At 38.1% G+C, this 12,030-nt stretch overlaps 2 protein-coding genes across 2 annotated transcripts in view; one reads left to right on the plus strand and one right to left on the minus strand.

Moving 5' to 3' along the window:
• The first annotated feature begins 4,158 nt into the window (after positions 1–4,158).
• On the plus strand, positions 4,159–8,285 carry cfap90 (cilia and flagella associated protein 90). Its single transcript, XM_026942258.3, has 3 exons — positions 4,159–4,375; positions 4,477–4,593; positions 7,301–8,285. The coding sequence occupies exons 1-3, from the start codon at positions 4,259–4,261 to the stop codon at positions 7,478–7,480; spliced, it is 414 nt and encodes a 137-aa protein (XP_026798059.1). The 5' UTR covers positions 4,159–4,258; the 3' UTR covers positions 7,481–8,285.
• The window catches only part of adcy2b (adenylate cyclase 2b (brain)), a 57,750-nt gene continuing 53,365 nt past the window's right edge, over positions 7,646–12,030 (minus strand). Inside the window, exons 22-25 of the mRNA XM_026942257.3 lie at positions 11,131–11,238; positions 10,704–10,818; positions 8,420–8,544; positions 7,646–8,064 (exon numbers count right to left, since the gene is read on the minus strand). Of these exons, the coding sequence (XP_026798058.2) occupies positions 7,912–8,064; positions 8,420–8,544; positions 10,704–10,818; positions 11,131–11,238 (501 nt within the window). The 3' untranslated portion in view covers positions 7,646–7,911. The remainder of the gene's footprint in view (positions 8,065–8,419; positions 8,545–10,703; positions 10,819–11,130; positions 11,239–12,030) is intronic.

The following is a 12,030-nucleotide window of genomic DNA, read 5'->3' on the forward strand; positions in this document are numbered from 1 at the left end:
ATTGAGTCTGTTAGTTTTGTTTATCTTATTTAACATGTATTTAACCAGTCCTCCAAAAGGAAAACAAAACTGAAGCCATGTTTAGTTAAAAAAAAAAAAGAAACAGAAAGAAAAAATCCCCTGTAAACTACTAGACTGATCAACTCCACTTTCACTACGTCACTGACACGCCCATTATTTTATTACACATCAAACACACTTACATTTTAAAAAAAATATGTTACATTATTTACTTCAATTTCTTTATCTTTGTTTATCTTTGTTCGTTTGTATGCAGTTTAAATCTTCAAAATCTTTAAAATCTTCTTATCTATATTCACAAATGGCAGTGCTTATTTACATACCATTAATATTAGTGCAAATAAGGTGTGGCTCTTTATTTTTACACACACACACACACACAGTTTGTAGATAGATAGATAGATAGATAGATAGAGTACTTTACTAATCACTGAGGGAAAATGTATACAGTTTAAAAAATAAATACTGAAAGAATTAATGATGGTCCATAAGAAAATGAATAAATATAGAAATACAATGCGGATATTATTATTATTATTATTATTATTATTATTATTATTATTATTATTATTCATTTCCTCAAATAGCAGTACTTAGCCACATAACATTAACATCAATGCCAGTAAGGGAGTGGCTCTTTATTTACTCTGGCGCTACACAGTCAGACCAGCAGAGGGCGCTACAGACCAGCCATACACTGTTCTTTTTCTTTCTTTATTAATTTATTTTTAATTATATTGGCCAATTTTTCTTAAAAATTGAAAAACAGCCGATGAGATTAAGAAACAGAACAAACATGAAATTAAACTCGATTGTAAATCTTTATTAACTATTATTTTTTTAAGCAAAAGATTATAGATAGCCCTTGATTGTTTTTTTTTTTTTTTTTATTCAGCAGATGATATTTTATTTGTTTACCTTTATTTCATCAACTTTATCACGCTTGAACAATGGTGGTAAGACAAATCTATTTGTACTCATTATGTCTTCCCACCATTCGCTCTGTGTTTGTGTTGTGATTGCGTTATATTCCACAGGGAGAAAGCCAGCAGGTGTATGTGGGAGAAAAAGGCAAAAGGAAGGAAATGTGAGATGTATGAATGTGTATCGCTCTCCAATATTCTAAAATATATTCTACACCCTTAGGTAAATGATATTTCAGTGATTCTGCCCCTCAGCTGCTCAGTTTCCCTTTACAGTTCCAGCTGCATGAGCTGTGTGCTCTCCCTGATTGGACTTTTTTCAATGCCCTCAATCTGCATGCAAATGCAGGTAGCAGCTGACTTCATAACGAGCTCAATCAGGTCTCCAGGAGGCCTCCTGAAGTTTCAGTTAACACCTAACAAAAATAAATTTGGGGAACCTGTATAGAGAGAGGCAGAGGCTTGAATGTAGGTTATTGTGCTGCAGTTGCAGACTGAGAATATAATTAGGTAATTAGACTAAGGTGAGTCTGTAGTGCTAACATATTGTTTTCATTTTCTACTAAAGAATCATACATAATTACATTTTGTTCAAAGCAATTTACAAAGCAGCATTTGAGGGGGAAGGACTCAGTGGTGGCCCAATGGCATTCCCAGTATTTGAACTTACATAGGCTTTTGGAGTCTATCCTGGGAACACTGGGCATGAGGTGGGAATACACACTGGATGAGACAACGGTCCATCACAGGGCACCACGCACGCACACATTCACACCTAGGGACAATTTCTCATAGCCAATTCACCTACCAGCATGTTTCTGACAGGTGGGAGGAGGAAACCTGAGAACCCTGAGGAAACCCACTTGGACACAGGGGGAACATATATAGCTCCATAAGGACAGTAACAAGAGCTCAGGGAACCGGGGAACCGGGGACCCTGGAGCTGGTAATGCTAACCACTGCACCACCATGGTGCTGATGCATAAGGAATCCTTTAAAAATAAAGCTACACATACTGTACATTTATATGTTTACTCATTTTGCAGACTGTGGTAGAAGGAATAGAGAGAGTTACTTCACAATGGCACTTTTATTAACAGCTTACATTGTTTTTTTCTTTCCAGACTTTTATCCGGAGCTAAGGGTTGGGCTACAGGGTGCAACAGTGGCTCTCCGCCAGTCCTGGGATTTTAACTCACAAGTTTCTGGATCAGTAGCACATAACTTAGCACTTAACCGAGCTTAATGCAGAGTATACAATACAATATCCAATACTTCTGCTTGATCTCCTTCGTCACTTGAAGATTATTATAGAGCTATCAGCCATGAAATTTGCTTATTCAGCTCAGCAGTCAGGGTTACAGATAAATAAAGTTTGGAGCTGCAGGATGACAAAATGCTCCATTTAAGGCCTCCTTCAAGAGAGAAAGCAATTTTTTTTTCTTACATGTCTGAAGTTGCTGTAGTGTTTAAACTGGGAAACTACTGTATATGTTCTATAAAATTCTCGATTCTGATTGGTCAGAATATGTTGATTCATTTTCTATAACATCAGCTCTGACAGCAAAACAAATGACAGATTTATATTAATGCACTCGCTCTAACATATTATTTACATATTATTATTATTATTTACACAGGGGCTCGCATGATGGCTGCACCACACAAAGAGAAAACACAAAGAATGTGTGCAAATTGTCGATATGGTGAAGTGAGGAGATGTTTATGTAGCACTTTTGGAAGGAGTCTCCAGTGTCAGTGCTTTGTAACAGTCAGATGTAAAGCTGTAACTTTAAGTTCTCTAAAAGAAGAAAAAGTCTTCAGGACGGAGGCTTTGAGAATTCTCTGTAACATGAAAATGATGAACTTCAAGCGAGAGGAAGAGAGTCTGGTGAGGAGACGAATGTTTATAGCTGCTATAGTGTAAGTGATAACAGGAACTAACCTTGTTTCACAGCTGTTCCACAACAGACAGAACTATAAACAGCTAAAGTGTACAATGTGTTAAATCAAAAAAAAAAAAAAAAAAAAAAAACTGTGTTAGTGCTGACACATTGCTGTGATATAAGAGAAATAAAACACTGAGATTTATTGGAAAATAATCAACTTCAGGGTGGCGATGGATCACATCACCCTGTCATTGTTTATTATTCGATAATAGCACATCCAGTTGTGTTTTATTTCTTACATAGTAATTGTGAGAAGAGAACAAAAATTATGACTAATGGATGATGCTGATAATAAAATAACATTTACCATCGTAAAGTCTTTAAAAGAATTAGGTTAATAAACGTTGAGGTAGGCATCGTGTCTTTCGGTGGAATTACATCTTTAAATACAATTTTATCCGTTTTCACTTTTGGGAATATATACAAAATGTGCTGCCACATCTGAGATTTTTATGAAATGTATCTATTGTACTGTATTGTTTACTATTCTTACTAATCACATTGTATTTTTTGTTCTGTCCCATTATGTAAGCACCAAATCTAAGCAAAAATTCCTTGTACATGTGAGTGTACTTGGCAAACCCATTTTTCTACCTTTCTCATCCCACCAAGTCCCTCCAGTCTGCCTACTCACACACACACACACACACACACACACACGTAATGCTGTGAAATAATGTGATGAAGTGGCTAACCTAGTTTTTAAGTGACACTGGGAAGTAAGTACTCCATAAGCACTTTCTGAGAGCACTTCTCACAAATGTCAAAACCAACAACAACAAAAGAGAAGGTTGTGTGTTTGTCTCTTCAAACGCTTTCATTAAGCCAGGAACAGTTATTACATTAAAAAAAGCTATTTATAAAGATCTTGACTCCTCTTGTGATGGACTGAATAGGGGGCAGAAACTAAACCACAGCATGTCCAGCTGATGGATAATGTGAAGGGAAAATCAAGAGCTGGGTTTTTGCTGTGATTTTCAGATATGTAAAAGGGATTTTAATTTTTCTAAAGGATTTTTATTACACTTATAATAATTACTTTTGGGCCAGTATCCTCTTCAGAAACTTTAAAGTGTCACCAAAATGATTAGCAAATTACATAAATAATTGTAGGCTTCCATTTTGTTTGTTTAGATTGTAAACCTAAACCCTACCTGTAGCAATTCCCAAATGACTCCCTACCTCCGTGCACTACATATGCTCTAAAGTAAAGGTGTTCCACTATTATATTTAGTGTACTATATGTCCATTTGGAGCGCGCACCCTCTACAGCGCATGCGCAATTCAAAATGCTCGTCTCCAAGCAACCAAAAGTAACGTTCCTTCCAGTGAGTGTTGTAACTCTTTGTTGTATAAGAGAAAAACATGGATGAGTTAAGTCAAACAGAGTCAAAACCACTTTCTGCACTGTCTGTGTTCAGCTTTATACCGCCACGACGCAATGAACCGAAGGAGAGAAGATATTTCAACTCGAGTCCTAAGGTAGCAGCCGCTAAAAGTTGAGAAACAAGCTAAAACTCTGGACCATTGTACCGGTTGCAGCTCATTGTTTGTGACTTTAATGTTGTCTCTGTGAAATGAAGGCACCAGAGAGGCATGTGTACGACTGCGTGTTTGGGCGAGCTGAGGGATATGATATGAAGTTACACCGTGATGACCGTCAGCACGCCAGGAGCCGCGGCCTGGACATCCACACAGAGGTGAGCTCAGTTTCCTCCCACAGTCCTAACACTAATCCCCACTCAGCCCGGGCTAACTCCTCCCTCTGTCACTGTTCTCTCATTCCCTCCTTCCTTTCACATCACACAGTGAAGCTCTGAAACCACACTCTGTTTAATATAGTGCACTATTGAGGGAAGTATGACCTTTTCATTAATAACTTAAGTACATCTGGTGAACTCCTGAACTCCCACAATGCACTGCACAGGGATGTGTCCAAATGATGTCACCTAAAGGCTTCAGAGCAGCCGTAATGCATGACCTTTCACACACAGGCTATTCCGGTTTATTCGGTTATAATATGCAGCCTTTAGGGAGAGAGGGAGAGAGAGAGAGAGAGAGACATACACACAAAACTCAGACAGAGGAACAGAGTGAGACACAGACACAAAAAGAGAAAGACAGACAATAGCACACACACACATACACACACAGACAGGCAGGCACACAAAAATACACACACACAGAGAGACAAAGACAGAAAGAGAGAGACAGACAGACACAAAGAGAGAGAGAGAGACAGACAGACAGACTGAGAGAGAGACAGGCTAAGAGAGGGTGAGAAAGAGCGAGATAGAGAGGGACAGAGATACACAGAGAAAGAGAGGCTAAGTGAGGGTGAGAGAGAGAGATACATACACACAGACAGAAAGAGAGAGAGAGAGACAGACTGAGAGACAGACAGGCTAAGAGAGGGTGAGAGAGAGCGAGACAGAGAAGGAGAGAGATACACAGAGAGAGAGAGGCTAAGTGAGGGTGAGAGAGAGTGATCTAGAGTGAGACAGAGAGGGAGAGAGATACACACATACACACAGACAGAAAGAGAGAGAGAGAGACAGACTGAGAGACAGACAGGCTAAGAGAGGGTGAGAGAGAGCGAGACAGAGAGGGAGAGAGATACACACAGACAGAGACAGAGAGGCTAAGTGAGGGTGAGAGAGAGATCTAGAGAGAGACAGATGTGGGAGGTAAAATTGATTACAGTTGATTACTTTCATGTTAATACCGACGCCAACACCATCACACTCATCTCATAGACTGTGAAAAAGCCGAGCCGAGTCTCTGCCTAACTTTGTCATATTGCTGCAACACATTTCTCATTCATGGTTAAGTGGTGAGTGAAAAAATAAGCTCCTGTGCTTTTGTTTTTAGAAGGTAACAGTGAAACCTGACTGTTTTCTCCTATTGTAACTGCACTAGCGATAACAATGTCCCCCTGTGATGACAACATGAAACAACCACTAACTTCTCACAGGAATAATGAAAATACCCCACCAACAGACAGTTAACACCAGAATCACTAAACACATCACAGGTATTTCCATATAAACACATTCACTGTGGATCAGAGTGGAGTTTTGCTTTAAGGTGCACTTTCCAGACTGAAATCACGACACAGTCGCCGTCCTTCATCCAGTGGATGAGTAATAACTGCATTTCAGCAGGACGTGGCTCTCCTTCTGCACAGAAGCGTAGATCATCCTTGCTGTAGCCGTTTCTTTCTTCTCCCTGTTGTATCTGCTTGTCCTTGTCCCACAGTAAAAGCGTCCTTTTCTAACATTGTCTGACCTAATGTCCCTTTTCTTCTTAAAGAAACTTCAGTTTTTCTTTAAAGAACAGTCGCTTCATGACAACCTTCTACTTTCTTCCATGTGCATCAGTTTATCCCTGAGTACGATTTAAATCAATTCCCTGATGCACACCCAGACACTTGTGTTAACACTACCTTCATTTCATGTCTTACACATTAGTATATATTAAATTTTACTTTCATACACAGTGCCTTGCATAAATATTCACCCCCTTGAGCTTTTCAACGTTTTTACTATTATAACCTAGAGCTGAAATAGACTTAATTGGGGTTTTTACCATTTTTGATATACACAGTATATCTAACATTTGAATATGCAAAATGTAATGCAAATAAAGGTTAATTAAACAGAAAAGCAGACATTTGTTGGTTGCATAAGTATTCACCCCCTTGGGTCTATACTTTGTAGAACCAGCTTTGGCTACAATTACAGTTGCAAATCTACTGGGATTGGTCTCTATCAGCTTTGCACATCTGGATCCTGATGTGGTCAAGCTGTCACACTGGATGATAATTTTCAAGTCTTTTTTCTTTCTCCAGATTTTACAGAGCCTTGGTGTATACATGAGGAATTACGTACCTGCTTAAGCACAGTTTTTTGGACGTGTCAATTAAGTAAAAATTTTCTTTCAATACCACCATTCATTCATTCATTCATTCATCTGTTTGTTCATTTGTTCGTTCCACTTCTTACAGATTTTGGGATGTAAATGTATTTGGAGTGAGAACAACAGCTCCTTCCAGCAAAAATTGCGTTGGTGCTTGTTTATCATCGAACTAATTAAATATCTGCTGAAAAGCTAGAAAAAGAGACTTCCCTTTTTAAGGAACTGTCACTCATCTCCTACAGACAGGACAAAAACTCCAAAATCTCTCCTCAAGAGTGAATTAAACCATGTCGAACACATGCATATTTAATGATCTATCTGTCTGTCTAGCATGTTGAACACAGTTTTGTACACGTTTATTAATTTATTTCTAATTTCATTCTCTCTTGAATGTTGTTGTATTTATTCTGTTTTCTCAACCTCAAGATGTCATTTTGAAGGACTTTATATTATCATTTCTCACTCAGATTTTTTGCAATCCTTTCCTAGGAATTCTCCAGACCTGTAGCCGTGCTCTCCTCATCCGAATACGGCCGACGGCTGCCGCCGCTGTCGTACAAGCCGGGCCGCCAGTTTGCACGTGCTGCTCACATACGCTCAGAGTTTTACAGGAAAAATGGCATTAGCTACTCCGTGGAGGAGGGCTACGGCTCTGTCTTTCCAGTTTGAGCAAAAAACCCCAAACAGCAGATCTTAACAGCAGGGCTGACTGTTTTTATTGTGATGCTCATTGCAACTGATATAAATACAAATATTGCTCTTAATTTATCGTGCTCATGATTGTCAAGCTTTTTTATTTGCCAAAGCTTACATATATAAATGGACGCAAAGATGTTTATATAGAAATCTTTAATGGATAAGAAAATGGCAGCAACAAAATATGAACACAAATATTTGACAGACACCCAGCTGTTCTGCTCTAAAGTGGGAGACACACACACACACAGTGCCTGCTCACACACTAAGTCCATACAATCCGTGGTGAGAAATGAAGATCTGTTTACTGTGGTTGTTATTGGTTGAGATGAAGTTTGCTGTACAAATGTCCCTTTTTTGTAGTGTGTGTGAGAGAAACATAAAGAAAGAGCGAGATGAGGCGGTCAAGGCATTACAGTCCCCTGCGATAATGATCTGCTCATCTCAGTGTGTACAAAGAAAGTCTTCAGGTCACCTTTCCCCTTCACATTGATGATCCCTCGACACGAGCACATGTAGCCCAGTGTCTGGAGGATCCGACTCGTTTCCTCTGTTACCTGCAATTTAACAATAACACTGAGATCAATAGAAATAAAAAAATTAATTACACAAATTGTTTAAATGTAACTGCAAATGATGCTTATATACTTCACTGGACATTGATGAGACTTTTATACATGAAATGATTTATATTTGGAGATTTGATTGACTCACAGTATTAGTCTTTATAGCCAAAAATGTTGATTCAGAACAATTTTAATGAACGAATTTTAATGAACTCATTGATTATGGCTGGTTTCTTTTTTAAAGTGACAAAACAACATAGAAGGCTAACATAAAAGCACCAGAAGAAACAAATATATCGAATGCTGCCATGACAATACAGGTTATTTAGAGCAGAACAGAATGTACCTGGATTTTCCCAAGAACCCCAGTGCTTTCCATCCTGCTGGCCACGTTCACTGTGTTACCCCAGATATCATACTGCGGTTTTTGTGCTCCGATTACCCCTGCGATTACAGGGCCATGGTTTATTCCTGATGAGAATCAAACACATGAATTTATTAACCTTCTAGTTCTGTTTAGTACAAACTGCAGTGCAATTCCTGACTCAAAAAGTTTAATTTTCTATAACAGCACAGCTGGGAGAGTAGTTTCGGCTGTAACATAAATTATAAGTTTGCATTATTGAGCTTGTTCTAATACATTATTGTTCCTATAGTAACAGCTCACAGGGACTTGTATGGTGGACGGTCTACATAATCCGAGTCTAATAATAAATGGATTAAAAAAGTGTTGTATAACAAAGAAAAGTGTCTGAGGAGATGTTTATTTTGGAAGATTTATGGAAGGAGTCTCCAGTGACAGAGCTTTGTAACAGGGTGTTTTCCTGACACAGGAGAGTCTTCAAACCTTTCTCTTAATTTAACAGTATTTATGGAAATAGATCCAGAAAAACCTTCCACTGTCTGTGGAGCTTCTGATAGCCACTGTGTGCAGGTGGGTGTGTAATAAGAGATGCAGGGAATGTGACAGCAACTAAAAATCACATTTTTGCTTTCCAACATGCAAAGACCAGTTATTTTTATTCAGCTAGTTTATTTCAGTGATGTGAATATAATTATGCAATGTAAAAATGATTTTCCCTCTTGATTAGAGGCCTGAACCCAGCACATAAAGTTTCATTTTAGAGTAGTCATGCTTACTTGTTCTATTCCCAGTAAAAACTTTAAATGGGTTATTTTGACTGGAACAGAACAAAAGGGCTAAAGGGCTTACAGCTTTATACTGAGCTTTGATGATGCTTTGTGCCAGTGGACTGCAGTGCTGTTACTAGTAAGGAGAGACTTGCATTAAGACTGATTACCCAACCTGCATCCTGAGAGGGCTTGATCCCAGAAAGCCTACAGCTGAATAGACATCATTTACAGAGAAATGGTAAATGATAAAGTTCAGTGTACACTATATGGCCAAAAATTTCATGGACACCTGACCATCACACCCATATGTGCTTCTTTATCAAACTGTTGCCACAAAGATGGAAGCACAATTTTATAGGATGTCTTTGCATACTGTAGCATTACAGTTTCCCTTCACTGGAACTAAGAGGCCCAAACCTGTTCCCCTGCCCTTGTGCACAGTGCAAGCTCCATGAAGACATGGTGTGTGAAGGTTGGAGTGGAAGAACTCGAGTGTCCTGCACAGAGCCCTGACCTCAACCCCACTGAACACCTTTGGGATGAACTGGAACATCGACTGCACCCCAGACATCCTCACCCAACATCAGTACCTGATATCACTAATGCTCTTGTAGCTGAATAATCAGAAATCCCCACAGCCACACTCCAAAATCTAGTGGAAAGCCTTCCCAGAAGAGTGGAGCTTATTATAACAGAAAAGGGGGGACTAAATCTGGAATGAGATGTTCAAAAAGCACATGTGTGTGTTATGGTCAGGTGTGCACATACTTTTGGCCACATAATGTATATCACCACTCTTACTGTTGAGGCAAGTGCAAATTAGAACATTGTTTAATTAAAGACCAAAATCTGATAGGGCATGCTGTTATAGGAAAATAACCGACGGCTTAAAGTCGCCATTTGCCATTTTAATTTATTAATGAATGATACATCACACCTTTTAATTGTTTACAGTTACAGTTAATCTGGAATATCCATGTGACAAATTAGTTTCTGTATTCACTTAGTTTGTACTAACTTTAAACAGTTGTTCCCTTACCCCTCACTCTTCTTGAAGTTAATCCAAGAAAATAAATGCAACTTGTCATGTTACTGAGAAATCAGAAAGCATGAACTTCTCCGTATTGGAAACTTTCCCATGGTGGAAAACTTACGGACTGTTACAAAGCACTGACACTGGAGACTGCTTCCATAAATATTACATGTCTTCTAACAGAAAGCTTTGTGACATATAAACATCGATGTTTATGTGTTTTCCTTTGTTAAATAACAACACATTTAAAAAAATCTGTTTATGATTAGCTTTAGATTATGTGGCATGTCTGCCACACAGCGAGTTGTTACTATAGAAACAATAACATTAGAATGTGTGTGTTAATTTAAATTACAGCTGTAACTGTCAGAGCTGTGCTGTTGTAGAAAATTCAGGTTTCAAAATTCAACAGCACTATTGTATAACCAGTCCATGGTTCTGCTTGGACCTTTCTCTTCCTTACCCACTCGCAGCCTGAAGTCATTGAAGGAATGTTTATTAATAACATCAAGTTTCCCAACCAGAGCGAAGGCAAACTCGACCATTGTGCCAATGTGCATGTACTGCCGGTCATGGTCCTTAAAAACAGAACAAGATTCAAATTCAGTATCAAAGATACAAGCAGATTTGAGATGAAAAGCATGAAAAGGATCTTCCTGCCCCTTCATATTTAGGAGAATGTTTGAATTGCTTTGGTAATATGGATCTTGATATGATCATGCCAGTAAATAAATTCATTCCTAATGTTCCCCTCGTTTGATGTTTTGAAGCAAAACGAAACAGGAAGTTCAGCACCAAGGACAGCAGAACCAAAAAAAACACAAAAACAGAGGACAACTTGCAGAAGACAAAAGAAATGGTTTTAAAAACATGTAGTAATAAAAGCTTGCCTGTGCATAATCCTGTCCAGGAGGAATGTTTAGTCCAGTAGCAGCCATGTAGGTGCTGCCAATCGTCTTTATTTTCTCCACTCCACTGAATTTGGGTTTGGACAGTAACTGGCAATGAGGGAGATTTGGAGTGGAAATTATAGGGACATGCATGATGCTTTTAGAAACATCCATAATTGTTAGGAACAGTGTAACAACATACTGTATGTATAATGGATTGCAAATACATAACTGTGCCATAATTGCAGAAAGCTGTATGATATAAAGGGGACATAATTCCATGACATTAATGGAGGGGAAAATAAATTGTTATTATGAAAAAGTGTACAGTGTGTCTGCACTGTCAGTCAAAATTTTATGTTTTGTAAAGGCTGAATCATTATTATAGCCACAGACCAAACTTAATGATACAGAATAGCAATTAAATAAAAAAAGGTAAATCTTTGTGGAACTTAATAACTGCTCGCTCTCAGTTCCTAATGAGACTCGAAATGAGTCCACGCTTGCAGTGTAAAGCCGTTAAGTCTAAAGATAAAAAACCTCATAAACAGTGCTAAAAGTGTTAACAGTGCTAACAGTGTTAACAGTATTAACTGTAAAACATAAATATGTAGTGTGCTGCTAGTGCCTAATTAGAGAGAGAAAGAGTTTGGCTTTTTTTTTTTTTTTTTTTAGACAGATTTAGACTCTTCTAACATTTCTCAATTCACTAAACATTTAAAAATAAATTTTTCTTGTTTCACTTATCTGTATATCACTCTGACTTTACTCCAATGTAGGTTCTTTTAACTAAAAAGTATTTTTTGTTTCCATAAAAATGTTCCAATTTTATTGACATTAATACCAGCTTGTAGAGATCTTTTTAGAGATCACTGATGGCAGCACTGAGTTCATTTCTCA

The sequence above is a fragment of the Pangasianodon hypophthalmus genome, chromosome 29 (genome assembly GCF_027358585.1).
Source record: "Pangasianodon hypophthalmus isolate fPanHyp1 chromosome 29, fPanHyp1.pri, whole genome shotgun sequence".
Taxonomy (NCBI): domain Eukaryota; kingdom Metazoa; phylum Chordata; class Actinopteri; order Siluriformes; family Pangasiidae; genus Pangasianodon; species Pangasianodon hypophthalmus.

Bases quoted from the DNA above. Each gene is read 5' to 3' on its own strand.
- cfap90 (XM_026942258.3), top strand. From the start codon at position 4,259: ATGGATGAGTTAAGTCAAACAGAGTCAAAACCACTTTCTGCACTGTCT. The intron at 4,376-4,476 runs GTAGCAGCCGCT...TGTGAAATGAAG, and splicing joins ATTTCAACTCGAGTCCTAAG to GCACCAGAGAGGCATGTGTA. The intron at 4,594-7,300 runs GTGAGCTCAGTT...ATCCTTTCCTAG, and splicing joins GCCTGGACATCCACACAGAG to GAATTCTCCAGACCTGTAGC.